Source organism: Chelmon rostratus, chromosome 11, assembly GCF_017976325.1.
Source record: "Chelmon rostratus isolate fCheRos1 chromosome 11, fCheRos1.pri, whole genome shotgun sequence".
Classification (NCBI taxonomy): Eukaryota; Metazoa; Chordata; class Actinopteri; order Chaetodontiformes; family Chaetodontidae; genus Chelmon; species Chelmon rostratus.
Genome location: NC_055668.1, coordinates 17896824 through 17918018, shown reverse-complemented (window position 1 = coordinate 17918018; position 21195 = coordinate 17896824). Strand labels below are relative to the sequence as shown.

The window sequence follows — 21195 nt, the reverse complement described above, 5'->3', positions numbered from 1 at the left end:
AACGATACATCAGTTCATCAAGTTTCCCTCTCTCACCCTGCTACAACCATTCAAAAAACGCTGTGTAAAACATAAATAAAACAGAACAAGATCATTTGCTGATCATTTTTGACATGTACTGAATTGAAAACAGGACAAAGTCAATACATTTAATGATTGTCCTCATCAACTTCATTGATTTTTGTAAATATCTGCTTATTCTGAATTTGATGTCAGCAACACGTTTCAAACAAGATGGGACGGGAGCAACAAACACATGATTGGATAAAGGATGTTACTTCATGGGCTCAGGATCACTTTTGGAAATGATTTCATTCTGTTTTTATTTATGTTTCACACAGAGTCTCAGCTTTTTTGAAATGGGAGTTGTAAGACTCGTAAAACACTCTTCATTCAAAGTTGACAGGAACAAAACAAAATTCACCAGAACAGTCTTGGTCGATTTTTCCACTGCTACAACAATCGTCAACTCTGGTTCGGTTGGAATAAACCCTTAATTCGCAGAGTTAGATGTGAAAATATTCTGGCTCTGCTCGCTGTGTGTTTCCCTGCTGCCTCTCTCTGGCCTCTTTGTGCTACTGGGTTAGCTCCCTGAACCAGAGTCTGTCACTGAGCAGCAGCTTTTCTTCAAAGGCAGACCATTAACTTAGCAAAATAAAATGACAAAAGTCACCCTAAAAAACAATAAGGTAGATGGGCTCTGCCATTAGCAGATACATTCAAGTCCAATCGCCCAACCCTTGACCTTAATGCTAATAATTATTAGCTTTTAAACAGATATTTGACAATGTTTTCCTGATAATAAAGCTTGCTGTACTCAGAGGGTTCAGGGAAGGGGTCAGAGTGGGACATCAGACTGGAGAAGAGCCACAAAGTCAGGGGTTGCATAAATTCTGGAGAATAAAAATGACCCAGAAGCACTCAGTGCCCATTAAAAATGTGCTAGTGAGTCACCAGCATGTCTCCACAGTGAAGCGAAGTCCCAGCGCACACACTTAAACTGCCCTTTATTTAGATCAGCTGCATTTGACTCCCCTGTTCTGGCACAGTTTGCATCAGGAGAAAATGGAAATTGTAAACTGCTCAGCAATTACAAATTTACTGTCTCTCGCATTGGCAGGGACTGAGCTCTCCTGAGCTCAGATCAGTAAATAGAGTGTAAAGTGACAACAAAATCTCACCCTGACAGCCATCTGGGTTTAACTGTTGTGCTGTTGGCACCCTGGAATAGAACGACCGAGTTAATGGCTTGGAGACCTTGACACAGGCATGAAAGCTTGAAAGATAGTTTTATGTGCACAGGGAACAGTGTAAGAGACTTTTTTTTTTGCATTCATTATGAGGTTAAGAGACCCGGGGCAAGTGTGGGAAAGAGGTAGCATTTTCTCCAACCCAGATTATCCAAATTAAGTGTCTGCGTGCTTACAAGGTTTTCCATGAGCGTTGTGAAGGGCGCATCAGCGGCGTTCTCAGGTCGAAGAGCTGCGAGTTTCCCTGCTCAGACTAGTCATGATGAGAGTTTCGTGGTGCCTGTGACTGAGCGTAACCTCCTGGTGGGCCAGTGTGTGCACACATCGTAACAACATGTTTGCTGAGTAGCTGCAACAACAACCTACAATTAGGCTAAGTGAATCATTTTCTTCATTGAACTAATTTGTTTTCCTGCTCCTAAACCACAGACTGTTATCGGGTTGCTTTGTGTCTGAACGGAAAAACTGCTGCATATGGAAACAAGAGCGTACGAGGTTTTCACAGGTCTGTTCAGTGAGTGGTGATAATGTCGGTATGTATTTCGCTTTACGTCCTCCGTGCAGAGGATGCTAATGCTAGCAGTTGTTCTGTTAGCGTGTGTTGAAATGTTTCTCACGCAATTTCATTGGTAGGCTGCAAGACAGGAATAAATTATTTTGGAAGCCAGCGGCCCTCGAGTGAGAATGTGATCATTATGTTTTATAATATTTTCCCCTTTATTGTTTAGAGAGTGATTTCGCTGTCTTTTATTCCCACATAATGAGGGAAGTGTGTGTGAGGGCCTCATCCTCCTCTTCCTCCTGGGTGCTGAGTAAGACTCCCAGACAGGAAGTGAGTGTCTTGTGGGGAATGCGCTGCAGGCTTTCGCTCCTCTCGCTCTCGTTCTCCCCCTCTATCGCTCCCTTTTGAGCATTCAGACACTGTTCTGTTGTTCCAGCTTGCATCAGATCCACTGTGGAGTTGTCGGACTTTCCCTGGTCTTTATCCTCGCAGTACAACACCATCCTCACTCTAACCTTCTAACACAAAAAACACCCCGATCTCAAGCAGTTTGTGGCTGAATAGTTGATAGCTGGGCTGCACGGTTAAATGTACACAATCATAGATCATCAAGTTGTTTTGACTTTCAGGGATGTCCTGTGACAGTATAATTAAGTAGTCTAAAGTGAAAGTAAAGATGGAGGAGCTGGGAACTTGGAGACAAAGCTAACACAGACCACCACCCTTTGGGAAAAAATGCTGCGAAGTGTGGAAACCGGCAGCTAGAGCCAGCACCAGAGAAGAAAATCCTTCTCTCGTGTCTAGATGTGAAGATTGTTTATTCCCTCAGATGAGATTGTCATCTGTCATTTGAAGATATTGTGATGTTGAAACCAGATTCTGACCTGGATTCTGTGCACAATGTGTGTGAGGACTGTGAATGTGCCAGAGCGGCAACTGTTCTTATTTTGAAGCTTTTGGCCACAAACGAGCAGCTGCCACTGTCAGAACAAAAAAAAAATAAAAATAGAGAAGAGATGCATTTGCTTGTGTCAGGAATAACTTTGACCTGTGAAGTATTCAGACTCTCCACTTGTCAATTGGCAGTTTTAAGTTGAAGGGTGGGCTTGACCTGTTGTTCAGCAACTATTGATTCTATATATTCACGTTTATCTACTGTCATGATGAATGAATACAGGCAGGAGAGAAGGAGAGGTGCTGCCGTGCTGCACATTAAGTGCAGGGACAGGCATGTCGGGAAAATAAGTGTTGGATTAAAGGGGGGTGTCCTTTTCAACTTGAGGAGCTCTAAAGTTAGCACGCTAGCCACGCTAGCTCCTGCAACCCATGCTTAGCAACCCAAGTCGTATCATTTCCAATCCTCTACATCTAACTAGGACAAGACAGTAACGATTGAATAGAATTTCTTACATATTGCTGCTTCCTGCCCAATAAAAACCATTTATCTCCAAAATATCAACTTTGCACGAAAGAGGAAAAACAGCCTGGTGGAAGCAAAAAGCATGTTTCTATACGAATAAATGTTATAGGAAATAAAATGATTATTTTCTGCTATATGTTAAGCATAATTATTTTTACCTGCACCGTGAAACCCAAAGTGTTGACAAGACAAATCTTGAACACCTACATTGATAAGATCCTTACCTGTAGCGCTAAATTAATCCTAGCTATGCAAACACACGTCCGAACATTCAGTTTGCAACTGCAGCAGTTCAGTTTAGTCAATTTTGCTCATTTGCCTCTTGCCACCTTCCCTCTCTTCTCCTCGCTCCCTCTTTCTTGCAGATCTTTACTAAAACATGCTGATACAATTAAACAATTCTATTCGACTCTGCTTACGCGTTGAATTCCTTCATCCTGGGCATGATGAAGCTTTCAGGAGCTGTAATATAATTGAGCTTCAGCCGGTGGAAAAACCTGTAATTCATTACTCAAGAAAATAAAACCAGGAGTCCTATTTCAACAGTCCAAGTGGAGCTGGAGTGCTGTGACCCATTTCTATGCTCCTGGAACTGTAAATGGGCTGAAATGAATACCTGTTTTTCTATGTCCCTCAAAGCTCTTTTTCTTCAACCCTTTTCAAAGTGCAGATTTACATTCTGTCTGGTTTGCGGTTGCTATTTTAGAAATGTTTCTGGGGAAGGGGGGAGGGGGGGTTCCTGACTTATCCCGCATGCGTGTGCTCTCACCGCACACACATAAATGCAGAAACACACATGCACACCACCCAGCCCTTAACCACCCACCCCCCCCCCTCCAAGAGTTTCAGTGTTTATCTTTGGAGAACCTCGGGTTTTGGTTTGTTGTTCTCTCTCCACATTCAACATCCAGTACAATCTGCCTTTTCTCCACTTGTCTTGATTGGAGAGAAAGCATTTTTATAAGTGTGCCTTTTTCATCTCGTGCTGGCTGTTTCCAGAATATTCTCCACTTGAACAAAGGAGAAGTGGGGGGAGAAAAGGAAAACTCATTTTGTTTAAGTTAGTCCAAGGGCAGGAATTTCTGGATCATATTCATTTCCTTAGAGCTCTTCTGTCGTGAATCAACTTTTATGATTTCTGATATCAGTGGAGGTAACTCAGAGGTTCAGTAATCAAGTACAGTAATCGAGGAAAGAATTCCCATCACTAAAATCCTGCAACTATTGGTTGATTGGTTGAAATGCTGGTGAATGTCAGTGATTTCCCAATGGCACCATGTAATGTGTTCAGCCCGAGTGAGACTGACTCCCTATGCTCCGTGGGGGATCTTAACTCAGTAGATACCAGGCACCAGGAATGTACAGCGTTGCGTAATCACTTGGCAGCGTTCACGCAAGGAGAGATAAAAGAGGAGACGATAACCCAAACATGTTACCAACAACAGCTGGATGCTACATGTCCTGTTTCCTGGACTGTATGATCCCACAGCAGAGATGCCTGTGTGTAAACATATCTGTTAGTGTGAGGTCAGAATGGACGTGGTGTGCATGGACACACTGTTTTAAGTTGCAGTGACATTCAATGGCATAAATAGTTATTCAGTATTTGTAATTATTTGTGGACCTTCTCATCCGTGTGACCTCGGGGTCAGTGAGTCTAGATTCTCCGTCAGGCTCTCATCTTTCTCTGCCGCAAAGCAACATGTGGCACTTACTGCATGTGTTTGATAGCACAGTTGCTTGGCAACCACGCAGGAGCCGAGAGGAAAAAAAGGAGCCGTTTTTGAGTGCAGAGGGGGAATTCTGCTCGGCACAGAAATGCGATGACAGGTGTTCAATTTTGTGGGTATTAACATTATTTGCTGAAGCTGGAGAAGTGATAGTGGTTTCTAACTAACTGAAATGGAAGGAATCTACGTCTGTCTTTTGGGTTTTTTTGACAGCCATTCATCTGATCGACTTCACACTTGGCGGGCTTATTGCTGCGGACCCAAATAAGTGCAGCGTCGAGTGTGAAGTAGTTTGGATTAGAGGTTCTTGAGAAAGCTGAGACACATTGGCCTGCAGAGCCCCTGCTCTATATGCAGCAGTTTCAGACACAAGCACACGCCAGTGACTACGTTATACTCAGAGCCATGTAGAGAGAGCGTTAGGATTAACCTTTCTCTGCTAATTTGAGGTGTAATGTTAACATTTTGATAACCCTGCACGGAGTTTGACTTAATGTTGTTAAGCTAATGTTTGCTGGCTGCTGTCCGTGAATAATGTCAGCCTATCCTTTGTGCCGCCCTGGAAACCAGCTGTAACCTGGGGCAGCTGGCTAGCTTCAGCGTGAGTTTTATCGATAGTAATGATACAGCAGTGAAGATTTCATTCATTCACTGTTGCATCTGCATGAAAAACGTCTTACAGTTAGATTTCAACAGCAGGACTTTTCTTTCAGCATCTCCTGCTTTGCAGATAACGTCAGTCGTTTGAGATTTTCAACACATTAACTGTACATTTTGCTTTTCATGTGTGCAGTGTGTCTTTGGCCGACATTCAGTCAATTAAATGTCATTTAACAAAGAAGCAGTAATAACAATTACTATTAATAAGTTTGGTGCGGTTTATGCTTTGGGAACACCTCAATGACCACCACTATATAACAACAGGTCAGAATCACCACTGCACTAGTTCATAAGATTTCACTTCTGGTTGAGTTGGTGATGCCCGGGGCTTCTACTAATGCAACAGCAAACACTCATCAAGCTGCTGCATTGTTGGAAATATAACCAAAGGATTAGTAATAAGAGGTGCATTAGTCTGTCACAAATTATTAATAACCTCCCAGTTTTCTTTTAACAAAGATAAAGAAGTCAGTGCTGAAAGCTGAGGATGCTTCTCTGGCACTGTTGGTAGGGAGATCACATAAAGCAGACAACCAGCTCTGCTTTATGTGTATACTTCCCCAATCCTTACTTGGTGATTAGATACCGCTGTTGTCTTGGAGAAGCAGTTAAAGTGTTTCTCAGGCTTCTTTTGTTTAGGCGCCAACTTGTGCGAAGTATGCCAAGGCAGTTCACAGGGAAGCAGAAGTGCTGGCATTGGTCTAAATTCATTTAGACGTCAGCCTGATTACCGCCAACTCCCTGTCAGCTGCAAGGTGATACACTCGTAGAAACACCCTGTATTTAAAGTTGATTGATGAGACCAGCACCCGACACTGAACAACAGCTCACTGAATGCTATTGATTGTGCAGAATGTTTCCTTTTTAGTCTAAACTTATTTACCTTTTAAACTGGCTTTTTGTATTTAAGTGTGTGTGCGTGCGTGCCATCATGAATTTGTCAACCGTCAAAGATTTTATTGCAGCATTTATATGGTTGGAGCTGTTCCTTTTAATATCTCTGGTTGTATCAGGCTTTGACCAGTAATGTTGTGGGCGAATCAGTGAGCCAATCTGCTGTATGGCAATACTGGATTTGCACAATTGTTGCAACGCGATTAAGTAGCTTGATTTGTCATCACCTGATGGCAGAATTGGACATTCTCTACCAGACACTGACTTTTGTTGCTCCTGTCCCAACTTGTTTGAAACATGTTGCTGACATCAAATCCAGAATATATAAGAAGTATATATTTACAAAAATCAATTACATTAGTTTATTATTATTACTATTATTATTTATTTATTATTTAGGACAGTGCACATTGATGAACATTGCTGTAAATGTGCCAGTTTATAGCTGATTAGCTAATTTTCAGCTGTAGTCCTTGGGCAGAATGTTAATTGCCTAATAAAACAACATGGAAGACTTAGATACTGCATTAATGACTTAAAGCATTGAATGTATTGACTTTGCGCTCTTTTCAATTGAGTATATGCCAGAAAGGATTAGCAAATTACAACTCATTTAGAGTCGCAGTCGTAAATCATGATAATATATCAGTATTACAATATAAAATTGTTTATCCATTTCACCCACCCTGAATGAGTGAAATTACTATGTATGCACACTGTGAGTTGAACTTTTACATTAGACGTCATCACTACATGAAGTTTTAGGTTAGGTTTTGACTGTGACATCTGGTGAACAAAATCAGATCCCAAATTAATTTAGACACATTTTCACCTCTAATAATGGCTTTTACATAGAAATTAACTCTTGAAACTAAACATAGAAGGAGCAAATAATTTAGTCTGCTGTATGTACAATGCCGTTAAAATGCATGTTTTAATGTGCTCACCCGGTCAGCTAGTCACATTGCGTGTGTGCTCGTGTTTGGCTCCAGCTCCCCGAGGCCCTCTCATTAGCTCCATGTTGAATCAGCTGAGAGCTGCTGCACGCTGGAGGGAGGGACACCAGAGAGCTGGTGTGAAAACATCACGCTGTCCCACTCGTTCCATGAAACATGGGAAGTGTAGTTCAGAGTCGTCGTCCTCTCGGTCAGGGGGGCTCATAAGTCTGGCTTTAATATTAACCTGGCTCACTTCAGCAGAGGCGTGCGAGCAGACGGTGGACTGAGATCTCAAACTTTTCCCAAATCAAACTTGCCATTTCTTATGAAATCCCATCCACAGGAAGTAGACGTTGTATAACCTTTTCTCGTTTTAATGCTTGTGCAGACGTTTCTGTGAATGTCCCAAGTTTCACCTTAAGCCCTCTTGTGATTATTGCCAGTGCAGAGGATTTTGTCTAAGCAGCTCTGCAGTTTAGAGATTTAGCCGGTGCCTTTAGGGGCTCCTTTTGCTTTTTGTAATCTAAAAAGCTCCTGTCTTCATAGAAATCCTTTGACATGAGGGATTTTGCTTGATAATTCTGGCACTGCACAAATATTGGGCTAACCAGGTGTATAAACTCTCCTTTATTATTTGATGGCTATTGAGTGACTGATAACATGTTCAAAATAAATGGATACTAGCTTACATCTGCACGATGAGGTATTTGCCCTTTTGTTACTGGGAGTCCTTGCAGATTTGTCCGCTCTAATTTGGCTTTCGTTGAACTAGTGCTCAACCTTTTCCACCAAGCCTGAGCAGTGTAGGATCGGAACTATCTCACGGTGAAAATATTCACGTCAAAATGTCTTGATCTGGTTTATTAGGGCTTATGTCGCTATTGTTTTCTTGATTGTTGTGTGTGGATTGAAGCCATAACTGTAGAAATCAACACTGTTTACATTCCTTCAGTGTCAAAACAGCGGAATCTCCCAGAAAGTTAGCCTCTCCACAAAATAATGGATAGCAGACCTCGTTCCATCTGCCAGCGTCGAGTCCTTTCTGCCATTCACTGCAACTCCTCTCACTTCTTTACATGCGGTGACAGTGATTAGATACATTAAATAATTATATGGAGAGAATTACAGGGTGGGCATCTGAACTGTAACCACCATGTTTACTTTGTCAAATTAATGGACAACAGAGATGACTGCTTTAAATTAGTGCCACATTATTAGCTCCACATTTTCAAAAAAACACCAGAGGCCAGAATTGATTGCAACATGTGATCTGTGCTCTGGGGTCTTGTGTCGTTTTTCAGCTGCGATGCTTTTCCAGTCTGCTGTGCTGGAAGGGAGGGGCACTGCATTGTCCTCACATAACCTGGGCCAACAGCAAACACCACTAGACCATTCGAGCACTTGAGAAACGAATGAAACAAAACGTCTTTGATATAAATCAGAGCTACTAAATGCTGAAAAATATATGTTAAACTTAGGGATGTGCTCTTAAGCTCTTGCCCAACCATTCAGTTGATTTTTGATTTAAGGAAGGCCTATAATTTAAATTGGGTTTTTCAGATGGCAGACAAAATAATAGGTTTCTTGGTTATCTAAGTAATGAGGCATAAGCTATGCATTTTTGTGGTAAAATCCCTGTCGGTTCTTTGGGAAAATGGGCAAAGACGAAAAAAAGATCTTTGCTTCTTCCCTTCTAGTCTTCTGTTGTTGGCAAATCAAATATGAAAGATGGCAAACACGATTGTTGTGAAGAATGTGAATTTGTGAACCGCCATATTTGAATTTGCATTGAAAAGGTTGCCAGTCAGCAGCTGACTCTCACATCTCAGAGGTTGGTGCACCCTTGAATCCAACTCTAACTTCAACAAAACGGTGAGCAGAAATATGCAACTTGTAGTCAAAAGCATGCAGAACCATCATGGCCCTTTGGCTAAATTATTCCATCACATCGTGTTTCTGCTAGCAGTTTTCTGTCGTTTTGCCTTCAGTGACTTGACTTCTTTGTTCTGTCTGCATCATTTTCAGCTCACGCAGAGTTTGCAGTAATCAGTAGTGCTTGTTCGGAGCAGCTAACTTAAAGAGTACTCCACCAATTTTGCACATTGTCAGTCACGCAAAGCACAAAACAGCAGAACCAGAGATATCATCCGCTTTATTCCATGCGTTCGTATTTCTTGTGAAAACCTGGCGCCTGCATTACCCATAATGCAACTCAGCCCCCAGCAGTTCAGTAGGGGATTGGGGTGCGTTATGCTAGTAGCGTCTAATATGTCCTCCAGCTGCTAGCCTCGAACAGATGAGTAGAGGTCTACAGTCGTCAGGTTTCTTCTCTTTTTGTACTTTTAGACTTCAGCCCCAACCGTCACAGACTCAAGTGACATCACTTGAGGCAATTGATCAGACTTGATCGAGCTTCCTCTGGATCCACAAAAAGCTTTATACCACAAATACAGCCGAACTCCCCAAAACATGTAAACAGACTTTGATATGTTTGTCATGCCAATCACAGAAGTGCGTTGATTTATTTCTGTATCCGCTCTTGCAACGAGCCGTGTAGCTGATGTGATCTCATTAATGCTTGTCACCTTTGTTCTGGCTCTAGTGCAGGATGAGACCTTCCTATTCTTAATCCCAACTACAAAGCTCTCATTGGCGCAGTCGTTTTTCCAACCAGGGAAACGGCCATCGATGAACACTTAACCCTGCATTCAGGCATGTGCTTATTGAGTAATGAGGAGATGGGATGTCTCCTCCACAAATAGCTACAAATGTCTCAATTCGCTGCTGACTTACAGCAAATTCCCCAAAGTCGAATTCAGGCCGAAAACTGTCATGCATGTGTTTTTCTGAACCACCACTTATATTTTAAACCTCTAACACAGTGCAGATTTAGAATAAGTGGTGCATAGGATGAAACATTGGATCAGCCTCCATGTCCTAACATGTTCCAGAGCTCATAGGACACCCCGCTGTGGCCCTGCTGTGTCTGCTCTGGGTTCTCCCACGGCCGGGTTACACGCCACACATGTGCCACCAGGATGTTTTCCCCTCCACACATGGCTCACGTTTTCACTCATGTTTCCATATCGGATTTCTTTCAGCTCCCTGCGCTCAAATGCCAAAGCTGCTGTTGCACTGTTTGTGTTTGTCTTTAGTTGTTACGAGGTTAAAAATCAAGCTTTTGTTTTGAATTTATTTTTTCTTGCCTGCCAGAATCGTGTCATTGGGCGTTATTATCATTTGACTGTATTGTTTGACTCTGACATCAGAGTTTTCACTACTACTGATGATATAGTACCACTGCAGACAAGGCTCAATAGTTTGTGTGTTGTTTTAATTTATCAGCTGGCTGCATAGGCTGATAAAAAGAAAATAGCCGCCATTTGTGCACATGTATGACTCACCACTAGAGGCTTGACTGATATCAGACAGAACGGTCAACTCTCTGCTCTTCATCATTAGATAAGGTAAACTAACGTTTATCTCAGGTCAAAGGGATAGTTAGTGGTTTTTGAAGTCAGGTTGTATGAGGTTTTATAGTGAGTGTGTTACAGACAGTAGATGGCAGTCAGCACGCCCCCAGTTTGGAGAAGCAGAGAGGAGTACTGGCACAGAAGCTAAGCAATGTACTGCTTTAGGTGCACGATATATTCTAAACATTAGAGGCTGATGTTAAATGCTTAATGGAGATGTGCAAAGGTCAGTGCTGGATGTGTACATGTGCATAGGAAGAGAGGAGATGTATGCAATTTAGTGCTGGTAAATTTCAAATCAAATTCCTTTAGGCAGGATTAGGCAGAATTTGAATTCACTGGTATTAAAATGCAGTTTTCGTGCTGATGCTACCTGCGCACCCCTGCCCAGTTGGTGGTGTTTGTCATGTGATTACTGGGCCTAATTGTCGTACTTTGTAGCTCAGCAGTAGGTTACATCTGTCACTTTGCATGACAGCATCCACAAAACTCAGGCAGACAAGGTTATTTTTCCATTTCATTCTCAGTAAATGTTTTTTCTGTGAATGATAAGAGACCTCTGTTCCGCATCCAGTGAGTTTACACATCAGTGACAGTTCACGTGAAACCTATAACAAGATCAAAAGAATCCAGTCCAGCATCATTATATCATTACAGTCCGCATGCAGATATTTGTAAGTGGCATTTTAATTGGTTTACCATGTGCCCTGTTTTACATTCGTCTCATTAATTCACCTTTTTTGGATTCGCTTTTGTTTAGATGATTAAAAAAAGATACTGAGACCACAGAGAGAGAGCGACTGGCTGTTTGTTCTATTACAGTTTTCAGTAGACAAGTAGGAAAAAACCAGTCTGTTGAATGTTGATGTTGCTGGATGTTTGTTTGTCTTAGTTCTTACAGGAAACGCTTGCAGTCACCAGTAACGGGGTCTTTCATAATCTTGGATAACTTCAGGCCACCTAAGAACTGAGCTCTTCAGTCAGAGCCGCTTTCTGTCATCCTTCCCCGAAGCTGGATGTTATCTAAACTAAATATTGGAAGTGAACACTCCTACTTATGATCGTCAAGATGATCCAAATTTAGCTGCTGCACAGATAATTTTGTCATCAGCCACAGCTATAATGAAAATACCAGTAACATTAATTTTCAGTGTCAGTTAATCTGCTGATATTTCTTTTTCCTTCCATTTGTTCTGTAAATAGATAATGACAAGCGCCCTCCCTTCAACAACTCAAATTCCCGAATTTAAAAACTTGTCCAAGAGCCAAATTTTTACATAATAAACTCTTTACACAATCCGCTTTCAACATGAATCACTTTTCTCTCAAATTGATTTGTCATAGCTTCAGCTCTTGTATTAAAATGTGACGTGTGTTAGAGTCCGTCCACGTCAGTGTTTATGGCTAGCTGCGTGCCGTTTCCGTTGTTTTCACTGTTTTTGCACAGCCGTCGGGTGAGTGCATCGCCGTGAGCGTCAGCCGCTCAGTAACATTACTGTAACTTGAGCTGCTCTTGAAGCAGCTAAAGAGGCGTCCCACAGTGATTTAGCAACCTTGTTATTTCCCCATCTGTGACACTTTCCATCTGCTAATGTTACTCCTCCAGTAGACGGTGCTTCCAAAGTAGGTCATGTGATTAAAACGTTGGCGTAATTGAATGTGTCGTGACTCAATGGATTGGCCGTCTGTTTATTTACTTGATTTTGTGGGTGAAGTATTGAGCTGGACGTTGTCTTGTTTACATTGAGGCTATGCAGCCGATTGAGGAGGATAAGAATGATGGAAGGGTGATGGTGGGAATGTTTTCTTCATTTCTGTGATGGTTTTATGAATATTGACTCTGAAATGCTGTTGAACTATTGTTACCCTACATTGACAATCAGTTTCTAATCTACATCCTTCTTAGATTTCCTTTTGTTTTCCTTTGTTCTGAATGTTGAGCCAACGAGTAGCCAGCATTCATCGGTTCAATCACTGTAATGGGGTGGTGAGTGCTTGGTGTACACAGGTTTTCTGTGAAATTGACTTGGCCGTTGAGCCAAGGCACACCAGTCTCCATGTCTTCATAAACTGTGGCCGAGACTTGTTTACTGGGCAGCCCGTGTAAGTACAAACACTTGTTAAATGCTCATGATGTTGGCATTACTGCATCGCCAAGGGGCCATAATGGCGGGCCTAGTTGAAAATGAACGTGTGTTTTGTGAGGGTTTTCATTTTCTGTGTTTGTGCCTTGAAATGTGGTGCTGATAGGCAGTCATAACAATGCCTTTCACACCCAGGTTTCACATGGTCATCTCTATTTAGCACTTTTCCAGGGGAACAGGTTTTCCCATTGTGACTTGTGTTCTTGACAGTTTCATTGCAACTGAAATGACGCAGCGTGTGTCGGGCTTACAGTCATGAAATATTCTGGAGGATTTTATCATTTAGTAAAACAGAAGTACTCATAAGGAGATTCCTGTCTTTTTCTTCTCTCCCCTTTTTGATAAATGTTCACAACACAAAAAGTAATCAACTTTCTGGTTTTCTAATTCAACATGTGGTTGCAAAAAATACAACCCTGATTCCAAAAAAGTTTGGACGCTGAGTGAAACTTAAACAAAACAGAACGTGATAACTTACTAATCCTTTTTGACTTATACTCAATTGAAAACAGCACATAGTCATTATATTTAATGATTTACTTCAACAGTTTCATTGATTTTTATAAATATATGATGATTCTGAATTTGATGTACAACACATTTCAAACAAGTCGGGACAGGAGCAACAAAAGACTGGGAAAGTTGTGGAAAGCTCCAAAAACACCTGTTTGGATCATTCCACAGGTAAACAGGTTGCTTGGTAACAGGTGATAGTATCATGATTGGGTATGAAAGGAGCATCCTGGAAAGGCTCAGTCGTTCACAAGCAAGGATGGAGCGAGGTTCACCACTTTGTGAATACATTACTGTATAAAGGATGTTGAACACAGCTCTTTTGCAGATGATTGCGTTCTGTTATTATTTATGTTCACACAGAGTCCAGACTTTTTTTTGAATCGCATTTGTATTTTTTGATGTGTATTGTCCTTTCCTGTCATGTAAGACGAAGAAAATCAGCACAGCCTTACAGCTGCGAAGCTGGAACTAGGATTGAGAAATTGAAACTCCCTAATCACTTTGATATGTGAGGTAATTCAACTACTTATTCTCAAATCCAAGCTTTATCATCTGCAGATGAAACAGCAGAACTTTGGTTTTCTTTTAATTACGACATGATTCTTGTTGGTGCACCGAAGGTCGGCATTTATGACTGAACTGTATAACCCACATTGACTGTGCTGCTGCTCGTGACCCAGATTTGCACAGACAGCGACAGATCCATCTCGAGAACGCTGGCTGAAATGCATCATTAAACATTCCCTGTATTCCCAAATGACAGAGGAACATGAGAATTCTCCTTGGAGAGCAGATATGTATTTTGCATCAACAGGGCTGCCACAGTTTGAAGGACTTGCAGATGTGTTGGAGCGACCGCAGGCCTGACTTGCTTTGGTGGTTGGCTCTCCGTTTTTGTCCAGCTTTACTGTATCAGCCCCGGGAGTTTCTTGGCATTTTTACCTGCATGGAAAAGTACTTTAAATCACCAGGGCTTTCCTAAGTTCTTATTTTGTTTACAGGTGATTTTGGCTGTTAATTTTTGCAGCTCTTTCATTCGAGGCTGCAAGTGTACAGTATGCTGACAGATAAATTTAAAAAGTGTGAAAGCCTCTTTAAGAAGTGCGAAAGGGACACCAAGTGTGGTATGAAACACTCCATTAACGGCTACTGTAAAATGCCCAAATATTTTCAAAGTATCCATCAATTTGTTACACGGAAGCTGTGTCCAATCTCCAGGATTATGGGAAAATGACTTGGAAGGTTTTAGTCCGTTCCTGCAAATGAGCAGCATCAGTAGCCGTGCCAAACACAACATCCAAAGAAATGGAAATCCACCGTAAACACTGCTGCGAGTGAAGATACCGGAACATTTCAAGGAGACTGGATAATCTGCGTGTTAAGGTTACATTGTGTACGTAAAACCGAGTGACTCTGTGTGGTTTTATGAATTTATTTTTCTCTCTCTGTCTCACCCTAGCTGCCTCTGAGGGGAGAGTCAACGGCGGGGAGGACTTCTTTCAGAAGGTGAGTGTGTAGTCTTGGAACTTGGACTGTGTTTGCCTTGTCTTTGGGTTGTGTTCAAGCCCACTGCGCCAGCGATTCTCTCTTGGTAAGGGAGCAGATGTCAGGTGCTCCTCCAGTCACTTGTAATTACACATCAAAACAAACAAAAACAAGGGAACAACATTGACGTGGAGTCACTCCAGGGCTCTGATCCTATAACACAGCTGACACAACACTGTGGGCCTTTCTCACTTACATAATATATCATAATATATCAGATCATCTCTGCAGTTAAACATGAGAGAGAGGCTGAACACAGACCTGCTCCAGCCAGCTCTGCCTCATTGATTTTTTTTTATTGCTGATATAATTAATTAATGCTCTGAAGCTTCATTACATGCAATAACACAAAGATTTGCCTCAGTGATCTTAAATAGTCTTGAATGTTTTTATTATCACAAGTTGTCACACTAGTGCACAGTAATCAGTCAAGTGTGTGACCCTGTCTGCTTTAATTGTCATTTTTAAGTAGTTCTTTGTTAATTAATGATTGTCCAACAAATTTTAACTGCAAGGATTAGTTTTTGTTCTGCTAAAGCCTAATAAATGATGCTGCAGTGACTTTCCTCAGGTTTTAAGTCTACAAGTAGGGCTGAGCGATGTAAACGATATAAAGTAAGTAAAGTTTATTTAGTATAAAACTTTTCACAGAGTAAGGTCACAAAGAGCTTCACGAAGAAAAGCCAAAAAAACAGTAAAAAGAAACAAATAATAAAAATAAGCAACAACAGAATTAAAACACCAGACAGCATGAGGTTAGTTTGAATAAATGAGTCTTTAGCTGCTTTTTAAAGAGGTCAACAGAAGTGTATAAGAAGAGCGTACTTCACCACTTCAAAATCACAATCACCTTTTGTCTGCAGTTGACCTAACTGATGTGTGTGCATGCCGGTCTCTACATGAGAGAGCAAGAACCTTTTGGACCATTTCTAGACAGTCTAGAGACGACAGTAGTCTAGCCAGGATGATAGAAAAGCATGATCATCTCTAGCTCAGGTTGTGATACAACAGACCTGAATTTGGCATTCTTAAATGGAAAAAATGTGTACAGGTCAAGAGTTTACATATTGAAGTACATACCCTGATCAAATGTAACACCAAGATTTGTACTATTTGACTGCACAGTTGAAGAAAGGGCCCTTGACATTGAGCAACTGTTATCTGAAGCAATGAAAGAGCCTCAGTCTTATTTGCATTTAACCATGAAAAGATGTTGGTTATCTAGTCCTTAAAGGCAATCAGACAATTTCAGTTTGTTGGTCTCATCAGGCATAAAAGAGATTACACTTGGATCCTGTCAGTGAAATGTGATACCTTTTAAATTTGCTAATGATATGGCCTAAGGGAAGCAAATACAAGGCAAATAATATAGGACCCAAGACGGAGCCCTGAGGCGCACCACTGGAAAGAACAGTGGTTTCAGACTTGTCAGGACCAAGCAACACAGAAGAACTTTTATCTGACAGATAGGAGGAGAACCAGTCAGGACGCTATGATCTGTAGTATCAAAAGCTGTGCCAACCAGCAGCACCAAGACAGAGCATTCACCCACATCAGAAGGCATCATTATGTCATTGGAGACTCTGAGAAGAGCTGTGTCAGTGGAACGCTTCTGACGAGAACCAGATTGGAATTTATCTTCAATGTTGCGTGCAGTCAAGACAGCAGTGAGCTGTTTGGCAACAACTTTATCAAATATTTTTGACATAGAACTGGAGCTGCAATGATTAGTTGATTAGTTGTCAACTATTAAACTTGTTGCCAGCTATATATATATATCAGTTTGGGTAATTGTTTCGAGAAAGAAAATTAAAAATATTCTGATTCCAGCCTCTTAAAAGTGAATATTTTCTGGTTTCTTCACTCCTCTATGACCATGAACTGAATATCTTTGGGTTGTGGGCAAAACAGGATATTTGAGGACATGATCTTGGGCTTTGACACTCACTGTTCAACTTTTTTCACCATTTTCTGACATTTTATAGACCACACAACTAATTGATTAATTGGGAAAATAATCAACAATGAAAATGATTATTAGTTGCAGCCCTAGAGAAAAGGCTGCTTTGATGTAGGCCTATACTTATGGGAAGGCATGGATCAAGGTTAGTTAAAACACTGATCACCATAGAAATGTTGCCCAGTAAGACAGTTTGATATACTAACAGCCAATCACATCACAGAACCAAAGCTATTTCTAAACAGTTATATTGCATTTAATTGTAAACATTTCACTCCGCAAGGACACATACAGACAGGATTGAAGGCTTTTGTTTATTTTTACAAAATGAATCTATTTAACAATTATTGGTCATTTTGTAAGATTCTGGATCAATGTACTACTGTGGAATTAAGCTCTACAGAGGCTGTGGTTGACGATTTGGTTGAAGGTTTTGCCATAATGTGTAACCCCAATCCTGACACAGTACATTTCTGTATGTGAAGCATCATTATGAGGGAAAGTAACCATTAGTGTTTGTTGAGACAGTGAACATGTTCATGAACTGGCCAAAAAAAAAAAAAAGACCTCGATCTGCTCCATTTGTTTAATTTAAACCCAAGAATGAATGTAGACGAGACTGATCACATGGCACTAAAAAACGAAAGCAATCACATCTTCAACAATCAGAGTCAACTGTTGACACTAATTGAATCTTGACAGCAGTTATTATGAAGGTATCTCTTTAATTATGTGGTTCTCTCTAAGTATCTCGAGTGAACTCGTTCTTGTTTAAAATCCAGTTTCCTGAATATGTTGAACTCCCTCTATAGTATGTTAATGGGCTGTAATGAAATAAATGATAGACAGCGGTTTGCTTTAGCATTCCTCTTTTGTCTATTTTCCGTATTTGGTTTTGGAGGTTCGGAAGCTGAGTTAAATGTCAAAGAAGGAGGCAATTTAACTGTCCCTGAAGCAGTTTTCAAAAAACCAAGTAATGCAAACCAGGCGCCTTTAAGATTCCCCTTCTTGGAATTTTAACAAGGACTCTAGATATGCTGTAGTTCTGCCTCCGCCTCTTTTGGTTTGGATATAACTGTAATGTTTAAGACACGCAGTGGAGGTGTCTGCCTCGCCGTACGGCTGCTGGTGTATTGACTTTGCCAGTCATGGTTTTTAAAGTCTCTGGCTTGAATGTTGTCGCAGCTCGTTCAAAGAGACGGTGGTTACTAGAGGTTACATTGTCGATTAGAAATTAGCGTGCGGCTGTTTGGGTTGGCAGGCTGGCGACGAGCAGTAGAGGAGGAGAGCTAAAGTCATGTTTTTATTGTAGGATTTCCATTTGGATAACTCTGTATAGTTTCCCTCTGATAGCGTGATCACCATACATGCCCAATTAAAGTCAGGAAAATAAACACTGAGTGCGACTGTGGAACACTGTTGTTGAAAGAAAATGGATGAGGTGTGTGAAATACCTTGAAGTTGATGAAAATGGAAACTCTTAGTTGGACCGTTTCCTGCCTGTCCAACACACCCATCTACCACACACACACACACACACTGAGTGAGACTAATAAAGTACATGCGTAGCAGCTCTCTCCCTAGCGTAAGGCAGCATATGGTCATTTCTGACGCTTACACTTTTACTTACTAGGCTTTGGGAGGGAGATTTCGGAGTTGCCTCAGCAGTGAGACTTAAGAGTCGAGTGGCTGACGAGAGCAGCATAAAATGGTCCACCCCCGCACTTTCTCCCCAGGCCCGGTTGCTGTGGTTGATCAAACCCTCTTACTCACTGTCTGCTGGACTTCCTTTGAGTCCAGAGCAACATTTTGTGACAGAGAGCAAACAGTCCACCCTCTTTGTGCAGTCAATGAAAAAGTAAAAGAGGATGGCAGACCGCAGGAGGGTGCCACAGCTGGGAAATTAGCTGTGTGCAAGTCCCTGCTGCTCACATGGGGGAATCTCAACAGCTACATGTCCCTCTTTCCTCTCTGTCTTTGTTTTGGTCTCTGCCTCGTGTTTCCCTCCTGCTCGTCCCCCGTTCCTTCTCTTCCCTCCTGCTGTTTTAACGCTATTTCATCTTTGCTTTTTATGAAACCACTGCCGTGCCATTGTCAACGGGCTCGTGCAACAAGGAAATTTTTCCTGCAAATGCAGGGCTCGATAGTTTAGCGGAAAACGGGTGTCGGTGAGCAGTTCTGCACGCTCTTGAGCAGTGAAAGTTTTGGACTGTAAACTGCTGGAGTGTCAAACCATTGGCACAGACCACAAAGCTGTTTGGAGAGCTGTGCAGAAGTTGAGCCCTGGGACAGCAGAGAGCCGAGAAGCTCGCCTGGTTGAGCCGATAACTGAGCGCCACAGAAGAGCTTGGAGTGGATTTGGGTTGAGAGATGCCTTTGAACCCCTGGCGAGTTCATCTCTGATCCCCCTTCCATCTCTCCATCCCAGGAGTTGTAGCTCTGTAAATAATGCCAGGCGTGATGTCTAAGTGCCAGTGCGCTCAGATCTCAGGCCAGGCCTAATTCATTTCATTCGGTTTATATAGCACTGAGGCATCTTGTATTTCACTGAGCTGACACGGGGCAAATAGGAAAACTTAAACCTGCAGTGCAGGACTTTTACATATAAATGAACATCCGTTACATTCAAGCTCTCGCCAAATGAGTTCACACAATCTGATTAAACCTATCACCAGATATGTATTTCACAGTACACCAGAGTTATTAAACTTTGGCATCTGTTGTGACCTTCCTGCGCTGGCACACCGGTAGCAATACGTTTAACTTCAGCCAGCAGTGATCGGTTTGCCAGAGCTGAAGGTTGACAAACTGTAGCGACAGAGTAGCCTACAGCAGCTAGGAGCACGGCGGAGCCCGTGGCTTCATAAGCACGTCAACAGTGTTTGTGTAGTTACTCTGACTGCCAGAAGGGGGCGACAGAATTTCCACAGTGCAGGTTTAAGACTGTCAGGATGAAATGTTTGGTTGGCACAGAATTATGAGATGTTGACATAACTGGGTCAGTATGACTGCCATTGAAACAAAACATATGTGAACAAATGTTTGTGATTATCAAGCAGCTTAAATTAATTTAGAATAACATTGAGTCTTGATGCATTTTTGTGTTGTACTAGTATGAGATTCATTGTATGATAACAGTTTCAAAAAATATCAGGATACACGCTATTACTCTGTTGTTAGTGCAGTTCCGGTGACTTTTAAAGGAATGGACAAACTTTTATTAGAATTTCACATTCAGACATACCTGAAACTTGATTTAATCAACTTGAAAAAGTAATTTTAAGAACATACAAAAACTGTAGAACTCAATACTAAAGATAAGTAAATGTTCATGATACGATAACCATCAGTTTTCATATCACGGTGTCCTGTGAAACCAGTGTACTGCTGCAGCCCTAATTTCAAATGCTTTTGCAGAAGTGCCCTCCTTGTCATGTGCGTTGCTCTTTCATAACGATGCATGTGTCTATATTAGCCCTGAGGTGTAATGAGCCTTTAGCTGCAAGTTAGCGCTTGGATTGTGAACATGAACTCAGTTATGATTGTTGAGTCTCCTGGGGAAGGTGCAGTCCACGCTGTTCCCTCAGTCAGTCTCTTAACTCGGCTCACAACCTCTTTACACCCCAACAGCCCTCTGTGTCCCCCTCCCAAACACACACACACACACACACATTCCAGCTGTATCAACAGCTGCACCATTGCAGTACGGGCCAGGAAACATGCCTCTGCCATGTTGATTGCTGCTGTTTTTATGCATATACACATAAGGACGCACACACACACACACACAGACACAGTCACGTGTGTTGAACACATGTGGTCCTTCTCAGCACATCGCCTTAATGATATCCTGTTTGATTTCACGTACGGCTCTGCACATGTCTGCATACACCAGCTGCAAACCTCTTAGAGCCAATCATCGTGTCAAGGTTGCACCGTGAAACTGATCAGAACCCTGGTCGTTTATGTATTTATTCATCCCAGAAAAGGGTGGAGTGGCAGAGAAGAAAGGGCGGAACGCTAAATGTGTAGGTAACGCAATTTGTGCAAATATCTTGACCCATTTGGGAGGTATTTGCTAGCCCCTTCATAAAAATAAACGCCATCCACCCTTTAAAATGGTGTGTGGTCTGTCAGAAATCAGTCCCATCTGCAGGACGCTG

The 21195-nt window shown here is 41.7% G+C and overlaps 1 protein-coding gene across 1 annotated transcript in view; it reads left to right on the top strand.

Annotated features, from left to right (window-relative positions):
- Nucleotides 1–21195, top strand: part of LOC121613668 (protein bicaudal C homolog 1-like) — a 59015-nt gene that overhangs the window by 4294 nt on the left and 33526 nt on the right. The window contains exon 2 of the mRNA XM_041947222.1: nucleotides 14987–15033. Coding sequence (XP_041803156.1) covers nucleotides 14987–15033 — 47 coding nt within the window. The remainder of the gene's footprint in view (nucleotides 1–14986; nucleotides 15034–21195) is intronic.